The sequence below is a fragment of the Piliocolobus tephrosceles genome, chromosome 21 (genome assembly GCF_002776525.5).
Source record: "Piliocolobus tephrosceles isolate RC106 chromosome 21, ASM277652v3, whole genome shotgun sequence".
Taxonomy (NCBI): Eukaryota; Metazoa; Chordata; class Mammalia; order Primates; family Cercopithecidae; genus Piliocolobus; species Piliocolobus tephrosceles.
The window spans coordinates 13,167,499-13,181,653 of record NC_045454.1 but is presented as its reverse complement, the minus strand read 5'-3'; the positions used below and the strand labels follow the sequence as shown (position 1 = coordinate 13,181,653).

Here is a 14,155-nt window from a genome sequence, read left to right as displayed (position 1 = left end):
TAGACAACAGAGACAGACCCTATCTTTAAAAAACATATAAAATAAAGGGCTTGACTAACATGGCCAAAGCCTGGGTAACATGGCAAAACCCTATCTCTACAAAAAAAACACACACACACACACAAAATTAACCAGGCATGGGAGCGTGCATCTGTAGTCGCAGCTACTCAGGAGGCTGAGGTGGGAGGACCACTTGACACTGAGCGATCAGGGTTATAGTGACCTATGATTGCACCACTATGCTCCAGCCTGGGTGATAGAGTGAGACCCTGTCTTAAAAAATATAATAAATAAAAGAAGAAATATAGTAGCTTTTTTATTTTTATTTTATTTTATTTTACTTTATTTTATTTTTTTGAGACAGAGTCTTGCTCTATCACCCAGGCTGGAGTTCAGTGGCACAATCTCAGTTCACTGCAACCTCTGCCTCCCAGGTTCAAGTGATTCTCCTGCCTGAGCCTCACGAGGAGCTGGGATTACAGGTGCATGCCACCACGCCAGGCTAATTTTTGTATTTTTAGTAGTGATGGGGTTTCGCCATATTAGTCAGGCTGGTCTTGAACTCCTGACCTCAGGTGATCCAACTACCTCGGCCTCCCAAAGTGCTGGGATTACAGGCATGAGCCACCATGTCCAGCCTATAGTAGCTTAAATAAGATGAGTGTCTATTTTTCTCTCATGTAAAGGCCCAGTGAAAACCCACATCTAGAATAGTAGCCAAGGATGTCAGAAATCGAGGCTCCTTCCACCTGCTTGTTCTGCTGCCCTTACCTCACACTTCCATTGTGTGGTCCAAAATGGCTGCTCCAGCTCCTACCATCACATCCACAGTCCAACCATTGGGAAGAAGAAACAAAAGCCAATTGTATGCCCCTACCCTTTAAAGCTACATCCCAGAAGTCATACACATCATACACATCACATCCTATTTGGCCAGAATTCAGTCACACGACCACACCTATCACAACAGAGGCTGGGAAATATGGTTTTATCTGGGCGGCATGTACCCAGCCAAAATGCAGAGGTTCTGTTACAAAAGGAAGAGGAGAGAACGGTTATTGAGGGACCACACGTGTATCTGTCACAACCAGGGCTCTGCCACCAAATGACTAAATGACTCAAGGTGAAGTGACTTCACCACACTGAGCCTCAGTTTCCTCGCCTGTAAAATGGGAGTCCCCTCCACCCCTCGGGGTTGATGGGCTATTGGGCATTTAATGAGAGCGTGGGTGTCAGGCACTTGGCACAGGACCTGGCCCATCAGCAGCCTGGACTGTGTTGGAAGTCCTCTTGTGCTTGTGGGTCTAGGCTGTGGGTGATGTGGCTTTTTGTGTATGAGAAACTGTCCCTGGGCCTGAGAGCTGAACCCAGCACTGAACTTTGTAAGTAACTTCTCTAAAACAAGGGATCTGGCCTGTGTACACATGGAAATCCCCTCTCAGCCTCCTAGACCTTGGGACTGGGCATGTGTCCTTCCACACTCTTCCCCTTCCGCTGGAGAAAGGCAGACTCCAAAGATGGGGGAAGGCTCCTGCTTGGGGCCTCCGGCCTCCCAGCATTCACAGAATTAAGCACTCATAGCCTGGCCAACATGGTGAAACCCCATCTGTACTAAAAATACAAAAATGTGCTGGATACGGTGGCACACATCTGTAGTCCCAGCTACTAGGGAGGCTGAAGTGGGAGGATTGTTTGAACCCAGGAGGCGGAGGTTGCAGTGAGCCAAGATCGTGCCACTGCACTTCAGCCTGAGTGACAGAAAAAAAAAAAAAATTAAGCACTCACCCCTCGACTTCCAAAGTTCCTCATGGGTGACAGTCCTAGCATTCCGGGGACAGCTCTAACGCCAGAAGTCATACCTTCAATGTATCTCTCAGGGCCCCAGTCGCTTGTTCTCACATCGAGTAAACCCAGGAAGGCAGAGAACATCTCTCCTAGATGTGTGCATGAAATCTGCCGAAGTCTAAATGCCTGTGACATTCCAAAAAATGACTTTAAGAGCATTCGCCAGGCGCAGTGGCTCACACCTGTAATCCCAACCCCTTGGGAGGCTGAGGTGGGAGGACAGATTGAGCCCTGGAGTTCAAGACCATCCTGGACAACATAGGTAGACCCCGGCTCTAACCCCAAACGCGGTGGCACATGCCTGCAGTCCCAGATACTCAGAAGGCTGAGGTGGGAGGATTGCTTGAGCCCAGGAGCTCGAGGCTGCAGTGAGCTGTGACCATGCCACTGCACTCCAGCCTGAGTGACAGTGTGAGAGTTTGCCTCACACCACACACACACACACACACACACACAGTCAGGGCATCGTGGCTCACACCTGTAATCCTAGCACTTTGGAAGGCCGAGGTGGATGGATTGGCCAGGAAACATCATACAAACCCAAATCAAGGAGAACTTCTCCAAAAGAACTAGCCTATAATCTTCAAAAATGTCAATTCCATGAAAAACAAAGAAAGCCTAAGGAACTGTGCCAGACTGAAGGAAACTGAAGAGATGAAAACTTTTCGCTATGACAGTTTGGGGATAGCTGGCAATTTGCATACAGGCTGCACTGTTAGATACTAGTGTCACTGAGAAATGGACACTGCTCCTCTGTACTGTGGTGGTGTAAGAGAATGTCCTTACACTTGGAAATACAACCGAAGCATTTAGAGGCAAAGGGACATAATGTCTGAAACTATTCTTGCAACTTCTCTATAACTTTAAAATGATTTCAAAAGAAAAGCAAATGATTTCAAAGTAAAAGTCATGGTTTAAGAATCTGTGGGTTTGACCTGGCGTGGAGGCTCTCGCCTGTAATCCCAGCACTTCGAGAGGCCGAGGCAGGCAGATTACTTGAGGTCAGGAGTTCGAGACCAGCCTGGCCAACATGGTGAAACCCCGTTTCTACTGAAAATACAAAAAATTAGCCGGGTGTGGTGAGATGAGCCTGTAAGCCCAGCTACTTGGGAGCGTGAGGCACGAGAACCGATTGAACCCGGGAGACGGAGGTTGCAGTGAGCAGAGTTGGCGCAGGGCGACAGAGCGGAAATCCGTCTCAAAAAAAAAAAAAAAAGACAGAGAAAGAAAAAAAGAAAGAAAAGTCTATGGTTTAAGGTTCTGTTTCCGAGGATCTCTAAGTCTGTGCATGCATTTGTGGTCAGAGTCTGGGGAGTTGGGGGCGTGAATGAGCTGCTTCAGACACTGCTTTGAGCGTGTGACCCGGACCTCAGGGTGTGGTTAACGTCTAGGGGTGGGGCTAGGGCCTTGGGGGTGTGACCACAGTCCAAGAGGCGAGGCCAGGGCCTCAAAGGTGTGGCCATGGTTTGAGGCGTGGCCGAGAAACTCCGTTCCCAAGGGAGGCGGTAACCCTGTGCTCAGAGCGCCCTCTTGTGGCTATACTCAGGTCTCCACTTTTTATTTAATAGCTTTATTTCGTTTTATTTTTTTTCAACTTTCATTTTAGATTCAGGGGGTACATGTGCAGGTTTGTTACCTGGGTATATTGCATGATCCCATCACCCAGGTAGTAAGCATAGTACCCAACAGTTTTTCAGCCCTTTCTCCCTCCCTTCTTCCCTCCCCTCTTTAGAAGTCCCCAGTTTCTATTATTGCCATCTTTATGTCCCTGAGTACTCAACGTTCAGCTCACACTTACAAGTGAAAATGAGCAGTATTTGCCTTTCTGATCCAGCCTGTTTTATTGAGATATAATGTGTATACCATACAATTTACCTCTTTAATGTGTACAATTCTGGTCGGGCACGGTGGCTCACACCTGTAATCCCACCACTTTGAGAGGGCGAGGCATGAGAATTACTTGAACTCAGGAGTTCAAGACCAGCCCGGGCAACACAGTGAGATCTCGTCTCTAAAAAAATTAAAATAAAATTGTAAAAAGTATACAATTCAGCGACTTGGTATATTCACAGAATTGTGCAATTTTCGCCAGATTCTTTTTTCTTTTTTTTGAAATGGAGTCTATGTCACCCAAGTTGGAGTGCAATGGTACTATCTCAGCTCACTGCAACCTCCACTTCCCGGGTTCAAGAGATTCTCCTGCCTCAGCCTCCTGAGTAGCTGGGATTACAGGCGCATCTCACCACGGCTGGCTAATTTTTGTTTTTTAGTAGACAGGGGGTTTCATCATGTTGCCCAGGCTAGTCTCGAACTCCTGACCTCAGGTGATCTGCCTGCCTTGGCCTCCCAAAGTGCTGAGATTACAGCTGTGATCTGCCCAGGCTGGCCAGTGACTGGCTTCTTTCACTTAGCATTATGTTTTCAAGGTTCATCCACATTGCAGTATGTATCAATACTTCATTCCTATTAGCGGGGGGTGACGTGCACCTGTGGTCCCCGCTACTCGGGAGGCTGAGGCAGGAGGATTGCTTGAGCCCGGAAGATCGAGGCTGCAGTGAGCTGAGATCATGCCACTGCGCTCCACTCTGGGTAGACAGCGCAAGACCCTATCTCAAAACAAACAAACAAAAAATCATTCCTTTTAATGGCCAAAGAATTTTCCATTGTATGAGTAGACCACATTTTGTTTATCCATTCTTCAACTGATGGACTTTGAGGTTGTTTCCACAAGTCTTTGGGTAGATATATGCTTCCAATTCTCTGGGATATATATATACACGTGGGAATGCTCTAGCCCTATGTTTAACATTTTGGGGAACTGCCAAACTATTCTCCAAAGCAGCTGCACTATTTTACATTCCCACCATCAGTGTAGAGGGTTCCAATTTCTCCGTATCCTTGCCAACACTTGTGATTGTCTTGTTTATGATAGTCATCGTAGTGGGTGTGAAGCCGCATTCACTGTGATTTTCATGTTCATTTCCCTAATGAATCATACTGTGGAGCGTCTTTTCATGTCATTCACTTCATTTGTATCCACTTTGAGGCAAATCTGGAAAAAGAATTCATATAGTTACAAAGTGGATACAAAAAACCTGTCAAATCTGGGAAAAGAGTTCATATAGTTGCAGATTTTTTTTTTTTTTTTTTAGACAAGATCTCACTGGGTCATCCAAGCTGGAGTACAGCAACACAATCATAGCTCACTAAAGCCTCAAACTCCCAGGCTCCAGCAATCCTCCCACCTCAGCCTCAGCCTCCCCAGTAGCTGGGACCACAGGCAGCATCCCACCACGCCCAGTTTTTTGTTGTTGTTTGTTTGTTTGTTTGTTTGTTTGTTTGTTTGAGACGGAGTCTCACCCCGTCGCCCAGCCTGAAGTGTAGTGGCATGATCTTGGCTCACTGAAGCCTCCGACTCCTGGGTTCAGGCGATTCTCCTGCCTCAGCTTCCTGAGTAGCTGCGATTACAGGCGCCCGCCACCACACCTGGCTACTTTTTGTATTTTTAGTAGAGATGGGGTTTCACCATGTTGGTCAGGCTGGTCTCGAACCCTGAGCTTGTGATCCACCTGCCTTGGCCTCCCAAAGTGCTGGGATTACAGGCGTGAGCCACTGCGCCCAACCTGTTGGTCTCAAACTCCTGGCTTCAACTGATCGTCCCACATCAGCCTCCCAAAGTGACAGGATTACAGCCGTGAGCAGCACACCTCTTCCAGCTTGTGGTGTTCACTGGTAATCTTTGGTGTTATTTGACTTATAGATGCATCACTCCAATCTCTCTGCCGCCATCATCATATGTTGTGTGTGTGTGTGTGTACCTGTAACTGTATCCAAATCTCCTTTTCATAAGGACATCAGTCAGATCTAGGACCTACCCTGATCCAATAGAACCTTATCCAAATCTGATTCCATTTGCAAAGACCTTATTTCCATATAGAGTCACATTCATAAGTTCCAGTGAACATGAACTTGGTGGGGAAGGAAATGATTCAACCCAGGCTACTCACCATTATGTGTTTATGACATACACTGTTGGTATTTGTGTTCAGTTTATTCACCTTAATTGCTGCACAAGAGTTTATTGTGAGAATACACCACAATTTACGTCGGGCTGCTGGTGGTGAATACCCGCCTTGTTGCTACTTTCCTCCACTTCCGACAAGAATGCAATTAATATCCCTGAACATGTCTCTTGGAGTTTCTTAGGGCCGTATTTTTCAAACGGCCAAACAAGATCCATTAGTGGGTTGTGAAATCAATTTAGTGGGTTATACACAATTTTTCCTTTAATGAAATGGAATTAAATAGAAGCTATTAGAGTGCATGCTCATAGTCCGAGTGACAGCTCGTCTGTGAAACTTTTGCTTCAGGTGTCTATAGCTGTATTAATGTCCAGCAGAAGTGTTTACAAGCCACAGCTCTGAAGGAGGTAGCTGGACAAACGACCTGTCCATTTGTCCAAAGGTCTCGTGGATGCTGCTAAATTGCTCTCCAATGTTTGTCCATCTGCCCTCATAGCAGCTCCTTGCCAACACTTGCATAGTCAACACTGAATTTTTGTCAGGCTAATGGGTTTTCAACCTGTTTTGTTTTGTTTTTTGAGACAGAGTCTCACTCTGTCGCCCAGGCTGGAGTGCAGTAGCATGATCTCAGCTCCCTGCAACCTCTGCCTCCTAGGTTCAAGCGATTCTCCTGCCTCTGCCTCCCAAGTAACTGGGATTATAGTCATACCAGCATGCCCAGCTAATTTTTGTATTTTTATTTTTATTATTTATTTATTTATTTATTTATTTTTATTTTTATTTTTTGAGATGGAGTCTCGTGCTGTCACCCAGGCTGGAGTGCAGTGCCATAGTCTTGGCTCACTGCAATCTCTGCCTCTTGGGTTCAAGCAATTCTCCTGCCTCAGCCTCCTGAGTAGCTGGGACTATAGTCGTGCAACACCACGCCCGGCTAATTTTTGTATTTTGATAGAGAGGGGGTTTTGCCATGTTGGCCAGGCTGGTCTCGAACTCCTGACCTCAAGTGATCCACCTACCTTGGCCTCCGAAAGTGCTGGGATTACAGGCATGAGCGACTGCGCCCAGACTAATTTTTGTATTTTTAGCAGAGATGGAATTTCACCATGTTGGCCAGGCTGGTCTCAAACTTCTGACCTCAGGTGATCCGCCCGCCTTGGCCTCCTAAAGTGCCGAGATTATAGGTATGAGCCACCGCAACCGGCCCAATCTTTTTTTTTTTTTTTGGTCATTTTTTAATTTAAAGAAAAATTTTAAAATTTTCAATTCCTACAAGATAGTGGTGGGGCTAAGGAGGGGCTCAGGGTGCATTGGGAGGTTTGACTCTCATCCTAAGCCCCCTGCCCTATGACCTCAAAGGGCTCTTGAGAATTTAGTGTGCAAATGTTTGCAAAGCATTACACACAGGGCCTGACAGACAGCAGGTATTCAATAAATGCTAGCTATGGCGGGTGTAGTGGCTCACACCTGTAATCCCAGCATTGTGGGAGGCCCAGGCTGGAGGATCGCCTGAGCTCAGGGGTTCGAGACCAGCCTGTGCAACATAGTGAGACATTGTTTCTATTAAAAATAAAAATTAAAAAAAAAATAGCCAACATGGCAGTGCATGCCTGTAGTCCTAATTACTAGGGAGGCTGAGACAGGAGGATCACTTGAACCCCGGAGGTCAAGGCTGCAATGAGTGGTGATCAAGCCACTGCACTCCAGCCTAGAAGACAGAGCAAGACCCTGTCTCAAAAAAATAAAGTAAAAGTTAGTTATCACTATTAGTCTCTGATTCGAAGTTCTCTAGATATGTGCACATTTGCGATCAGAAGTTGGCCTGTTCTGACCAGGCATGCGGCTCACGCCTGTAATCCTAGCTCTTTGGGACGCTGAGCAGGCAGGATTGATTGAGCCCAGGAGATCCAGGCTGCAGTGAGCTATGATCAGTCCACTATCACTGCACTCCAGCCTGAGTAACAGAGCAAGACCAAGCAAAACCCCCTGTAACACAAAAAAAAAAAAAAAAAAAACAGAACTTGGCTTGGCCTGGGATGGGGCGTGGCCAGAATGCCTTGCTTAGGTGCGAGGCCCACAGCGCCCGCCCTGATGCCTGCCGAGCGAAGGCTGATGTTACAGGTTCTACAGGTTGGGTGAAAGCCACACCCAGCCACCCCTACACAAACAAGTTGCTCCCCGCCCCCACAGTCTTGAACCCCATCCTCCCGCCTGGCTTCTTCGGGACTCAGGAGTATCTTAACTCTGGCCTGATTTCTCCCATGCCACACCATTATTAGGACCCAGAAATCTTGTTGCCAAATTCCTGCCCCCTCAGACACCCACTTGCCAACCCTTGCTTCTAGGGAACCCACGGGCCTCGTGGCTCTGTGCCTCCTTCCTCAGAGACAGAGAGATAGCAATGCCTCCCTGATCGGTTCCCCGTTGAAATCTCAGTTATCTGACCTTTAACCCCATGCCACGACCAAAGACCCAGACCTTCGACAAGGTGCTGTGTCCAAGTCCCACCTCCCGGTAGCTCCCGGCCCTTCCCATCCCCTCTCTGAGAAGAGTCCTGTGGCAGGGCAAAGTGGCTCACACCTACAATCCCAGCACTTTAGGAGGCTGACGTGGACGGATCGCTTGAGCTCAGAAGTTCAAAACCAGCCTGGGCAACATAGTGAGACCCTGTCTCTACAAAAAATACAAAAAATAAAATAAAATAGCCAGGACTGGGGATGTGCACCTGTGGCCCCAGCTACTCGGGAGGGTGAGGTGGGAGGATCACTTGAGTCTGGGAGACAGAAGTTGCAATGAGCTAAAATCTCACCACTGCACTCCAGCCTGGGCGACAAAGCAAGACTCTATTTTGAAAATAAAATAAAAAGTCCCAGGCCTCCCCTGGCACCTTGCCCGCCTCTGAAGGGACCCAAACATCCTACCTGCACTTCCCACCCACCCATTGAGAAGCCCCCTCCTATCGCTACCCACCAAAGCCACCCCACCCTGCTTCTTTTTGAGAATCAAACTCAAACCGCATCAGCTAATTTTTTCTTCTTTTTTGTATTTTTAGTAGAGACAGGGTTTCACCATGTTGGCCAGGCTGGTCTGGAACTCCTGACCTCAGGTGATCTGCCTGCCTAATCGCCTGCCTCAGCCTCCCAAAGTGCTGGGATTACAGATGTGAGCCATCGCGGCCAGTCAAATTTTATTTTATTTTTAATAAATTTTTTAGAGATGGAGCCTCATTATGTTGCCCAGGCTGGTCTTGAACTCCTGGGCTCACGTAATCCTCCCACCTCGGCCACCCAAAATGCTGGGATTATAAGCATGAGCCACCGCTCCCAGCCTCCAAATCCCACCTCTTGAAGACGCACGTGCCAGATCCTCCAGCCCCCGCCCGCTTTGCAGACACTGGTACCTGCAGGCCCCTCCCCGGTTCTCTAGGGCCCGCCCTCTCCTTTCACTCTGGGCGACGCGGCGCCTATCCCGGCCGCACCGGTCCCTCCCGGCTTACGCGAGGCTCCCATGGCTGTGGCGGTGGCCCCGTGGGGGCGACAGTGGGAAGAGGCCCGCGCCCTGGGCCGGGCAGTGAGGATGCTGCAGCGCCTAGAAGAGCAATGCGGCGACCCTCGGCTGTCCCTCAGTCCCCCTTCGCTGCGGGACCTGCTGCCCCGCACAGCGCAGCTGCTTCGAGAGGTGGCCCGTGATCGGCGGGCGGCTGGCGGAGGTGGCCCCGGGGGTCCCGGCGGCTCCAGGGACTTTCTCCTCGTCTACCTGGCCAATCTGGAGGCCAAGAGCAGGCAGGTGGGCGCGCTGCTGCCGCCCCGGGGCCGAAGGGGTGCCAACGACGAGCTCTTCCGGGCGGGCTCCAGACTCAGGTGAGCCTTTGTCCCAGAACAAAGTCCTCAGGGGTGAGGCCCAGGTCTTGCTCCCAGCCCCTCCTCCCTCAGACCCAGGAGTCCAGGCCCCCCACTCCTCCTTCCTCACACCCAGTAACTCAGGTCCCATCCTCTTCTCCCTCAGACTCAAGGATCCAGGCTCCAGTCCCTTTTCCCTCAGATCCAGGGGTCCAGCCCCCAACCCCTCCTTCCTCAGGCCAGGAGTCAGGCCCCCAGCCCCTCCTCCCTCAGACCCAGGAGTCAGGCCCCCAGCCCCTCCTCCCTCAGACCCAGGAGTCCAGGCCCCCAGCCCCTCCTCCCTCAGACCCAGGGATCCAGACCCAGCCGCTCCTTCCTACTGGAACCTGGAAAGCCACCCAGTTTTCTCCTTCCTTGGGCGCCCACGCTGTCAGCCCCATTTTGCCTTTTCCTCGGTTACCCAGCAGCCCGATTCTGATTCCCACTATCCCACTATCTCAGAATTCGGGGACCCTATGGGGCTTGCTATGTTGAGGATAAAATAAAAGTTAGCTATTACTATTATTATCTGATTCAAAGTTCTCTAGATATGTGCACATTTGTGATCAGAACTTGGCCTGGTCTGGCCAGGTACAGTGGCTCACACCTGTAATCCCAGCTCTTTGGGAGGCCCAGCTGGGAGGATCAGGCCTCAGAATGTGGAGACCCCATGGGCTCCTAGGTTGAGGAGCGGTAGATGGACACACCCAAAGAGACTGATCATTAGGTCCCCGTCACGGTTTCTGCCTGGACTACCCACTTGGTCTTTAGTTCCTGAGGAACAGCTGGCTCCAGACCCAAGACCTGCCTGGAGGCCACCTCTGCTGTACTGCACAGAGGAAGGAACCTCAGAGTGACAGGGCAGACGAGGTTTGGGGCCCAGAGCCCAGAACAAGGTCTAGTTCAGTGACCCATGCCACTTCTTTATATCAAATATTTTGTAGTGTCTCTATTTTTTTGGTTTTTGGGACACAAGGTCTTGCTCTGTCACCCAGACTGGAGTGCAGTGGCACCATCATGGCTCACTGCAGCCTCAAACTCGTGGGCTCAAGTGATCCTCCCACCTCAGCCTCCCATGGAGCCGGGACCACAGGCGTGCACCACCGTGCCAGGCTAATCTTTTTATTTTTTGGTAGAGAGGAGGTCTTGCTATGTTGTCTAGGCTGGTCTCAAACTCCTGGCCTTATGTGATCTTCCCACCTCAGCCTCCCGCAGTGCTGAGATTACAGGCGAGAGCCACCGTGTCCAGCCAAGTGTTTCCTTAATTCATCCTGAAATGACATGCAGCGGTTTAACAACCTACCCACCTATAGTTTTTTAATCACTATAATGCCCAAATTAGAGTGATAAAAGGAATTGTTTTCATAAATATTATCTATGTTTTAAATGAAAATGCCAAGTCACAATCATTCTTGGAAGGCAGAGTTGACTAGTCAGACACTCATACCTGTAGGTAGAACCACCATCATACAGAATCAAATAGTCTTCCCTTAATATATAGGAAAGCTGGATTTCTGCAAAATTCAGCATAATTTTTTTTTTTAGACATGGTCTCACTCTGTTGCACAGGCTGGAATGCAGTGGTGTGATTTTGACTCACTGCAGCCCCCGCCTCCCGGATTCAAGTAATTCTCCTGCCTCAGCCTCCTGAGTAGCTAGGATTACAGGCACACACCACCACGCAGTGATAGTTTTTGTAGTTTTTATTACAGACAGGGTTTCACCATGTTGGCCAGGCTATTCTCAAACTCCTGACCTCAAGTGATCCACCCACCTCAGTCTCCCAAAGTGCTGGGATTACAGGCATGAGCCACTGCATCTGGCCAAATCTAATAAAAGGCATATATATAGTTTTTAATTTTTTTTTTTTTTTTTTTGAGACGGAGTCTTGCTGTGTCACCCAGGCTGGAGTGCAGTGGCACGATCTCAGCTCACTGCCACCTCCACCTCCTGGGTTTCAGCAATTCTCCTGCCTCAGCCTCTTGAGTAGCTGGGATTACAGGTGGATGCCACCATGCCAGGCTAGTTTTTGTATTTTCAGTAGAGACAGGGTTTTACCATGTTGGCCAGGCTAGTCATGAACTCCTGACTTCAAGTGATCCACCCACCTTGGCCTCCCAAAGTGCTGGGATTACAGGCGTGAGCCACCACGCCCAGCAGGAATGGACTCTTACCTTACACTGATGAGATAGAGTCCACAGCCTTGTCCCTGCGGGTGTTCCCCGTGATGGGAGGAAGAGGGTGTCAGTGGGAGCCTCAAGGATAGCCAGAGTCCTTGCCCATCCCCACAGGCGACAGCTGGCCAAGCTGGCCATCATCTTCAGCCACATGCACGCAGAGCTGCACGCACTCTTCCCCGGAGGGAAGTACTGTGGACACGTGTACCAGCTCACCAAGGCCCCAGCCCACATCTTCTGGAGGGAGCGTTGTGGAGCCCGGTGAGTAAGCCCTTGTCCTCAGGGACCCTCAGCTCCCGAAGCCCCATCCCGCCCTAGCCCAGGGACCCAGGAGTCCAGGCCCACAGCTGCTTCCCTCCTGCAGAGCCTCCCATCATAGGCTCCGAGAGGCCTCAGCGGTGTCTCCCCCACCCCTCTCCCACCCAGGTGCGTGCTGCCCTGGGCTGAGTTTGAGTCCCTCCTGGGCACCTGCCACCCTGTGGAACCAGGCTGCACAGCCCTGGCCTTGCGCACCACCATCGACCTCACCTGCAGCGGGCACGTGTCCATCTTCGAGTTCGACGTCTTCACCAGGCTCTTCCAGGTCAGGGAAGGCCAAGGCTGGGAGCCAGACTTGGGTCCAGGAGGAAGAAGAGGGCTGAAACCTGGACTCCAGGGTCTGAGGGAGGAGGGCCTGGGGCCTGGACTCCTGGGTCTGAGGGAGGAGGGCCTGGGGCCTGGACTCAGGGGCTGGGGGCCTAGACTCCAGGGTCTGAGGGAGGAGAGGGCTGGGGGCTTGGACTCTTGGGTCTGAGGAAGGAGGAAGCTAGGGTCCCAAACTCTTGAGTCCTGGAGAAAGAAGAGCTTGGGGTCTTGTAAAAGGGATATGCCTGAGGCTCACCATGGGTGTGAAGGAGGTGGCTGGATTCTCGGGCCCCTGGGGACTACTTAGGGATGTGACTGCTTTCCTGGTCTCTCTCTGATCCAAACTCTGCCCCACCCCAGCCATGGCCAACACTCCTCAAGAACTGGCAGCTCCTGGCAGTCAACCACCCGGGCTACATGGCCTTCCTCACCTATGATGAGGTCCGAGAGCGTCTGCAGGCCTGCAGGGACAAGCCAGGAAGGTAAAGGGTCCGGGGCTTAGGAGAACAAGGCTGCAGGGCTCAGGGATCTGGGCTCTGGGCTGGTGCATGGTGGAGCCCAGATGTCCTTCCAAGAGTGGGTACAGAGGTACCCAGGACCCCAGAGAGTTGATAACTCAGAGGCAGGACACTGAGTGCCCCTCCCAGCCTGTCTCTTCTCTCGAGACCTCCTGTACTGTCCCATAATCCTGCAGCTAAGGGATAGTGCCCACTGTAGCAAGGAGCCCAAAGACCCTGCTTCAGGATAACGTCCATTTCTGGTAGGTCAGAGCCATGTTGCACCATCTGTTCAATATTTGGAGGGTGGCTTTCCCACCTATTGGCATAGGAGACTGAAAAACAAGATGTGTGAGTCCTTAAATTATTCCAAGCCAGGAGTTTTGAGCTCTTGGGTCCCCCCCGCCCGCCCCCGACAATTCTCAGAGGGCTGAGAATTGAGCTGTCTAGAATACCAAGAGAATAGGAGGTCAGATTTGTGAGTCTCTGCAGGGCTGAGGTGCAGGAGTAGGAAGGTGAGTGCATTAGCATTCCTCCGGTTACAGTTCAAACTGATTTAAGGGAAAAGAAAAAGGAAATAATACATTCCTATAATTGAAAAGGCCAGGCCTGGCACAGTGGCTCACACCTGTAATCCCAGCACCTTGGGATGCCGAGGCAGGCAAATCACTTGAGGTCAGGAGTTCGAGACCAGCCTGGCCAACATGGTGAAACCCCATCTCTACTAAAAATACAAAAATTAGGCCTGGCACGGTGGCTCACGCCTGTAATCCCAGCACTTCGGGAGGCTGAGGAGGGTGGATCACCTGAGGGCAAGAGTTCGAGACCAGCTTGGCCAACATGGCGAAACCTCATCTCTACTAAAAATACAAAAAATTGGCTGGGCGCGGTGGCTCAAGCCTGTAATCCCAGAACTTTGGGAGGCCGAGACGGCCGGATCACGAGGTCAGGCGATCGAGACCATCCTGGCTAACACTATGAAACCCCGTCTCTACTAAAAAATACAAAAAACTAGCCGGGCGAGGTGGCGGGCGCCTGTAGTCCCAGCTACTCGGGAGGCTGAGGCAGGAGAATGGCGTGAACCCGGGAGGCGGAGCTTGCAGTGAGCTGAGATC

General features: G+C 50.5%; 1 protein-coding gene across 1 annotated transcript; it reads left to right on the top strand.

Annotated features, from left to right (window-relative positions):
• The first annotated feature begins 9,255 nt into the window (after positions 1-9,255).
• Positions 9,256-13,039, top strand: CBLC (Cbl proto-oncogene C). Its single transcript, XM_023194454.3, has 4 exons — positions 9,256-9,724; positions 12,034-12,180; positions 12,346-12,502; positions 12,904-13,039. Exons 1-4 carry the CDS (start codon positions 9,372-9,374, stop codon positions 13,027-13,029), a joined length of 783 nt encoding a protein of 260 aa, XP_023050222.1. The 5' UTR covers positions 9,256-9,371; the 3' UTR covers positions 13,030-13,039.
• Positions 13,040-14,155: the final 1,116 nt, after the last annotated feature.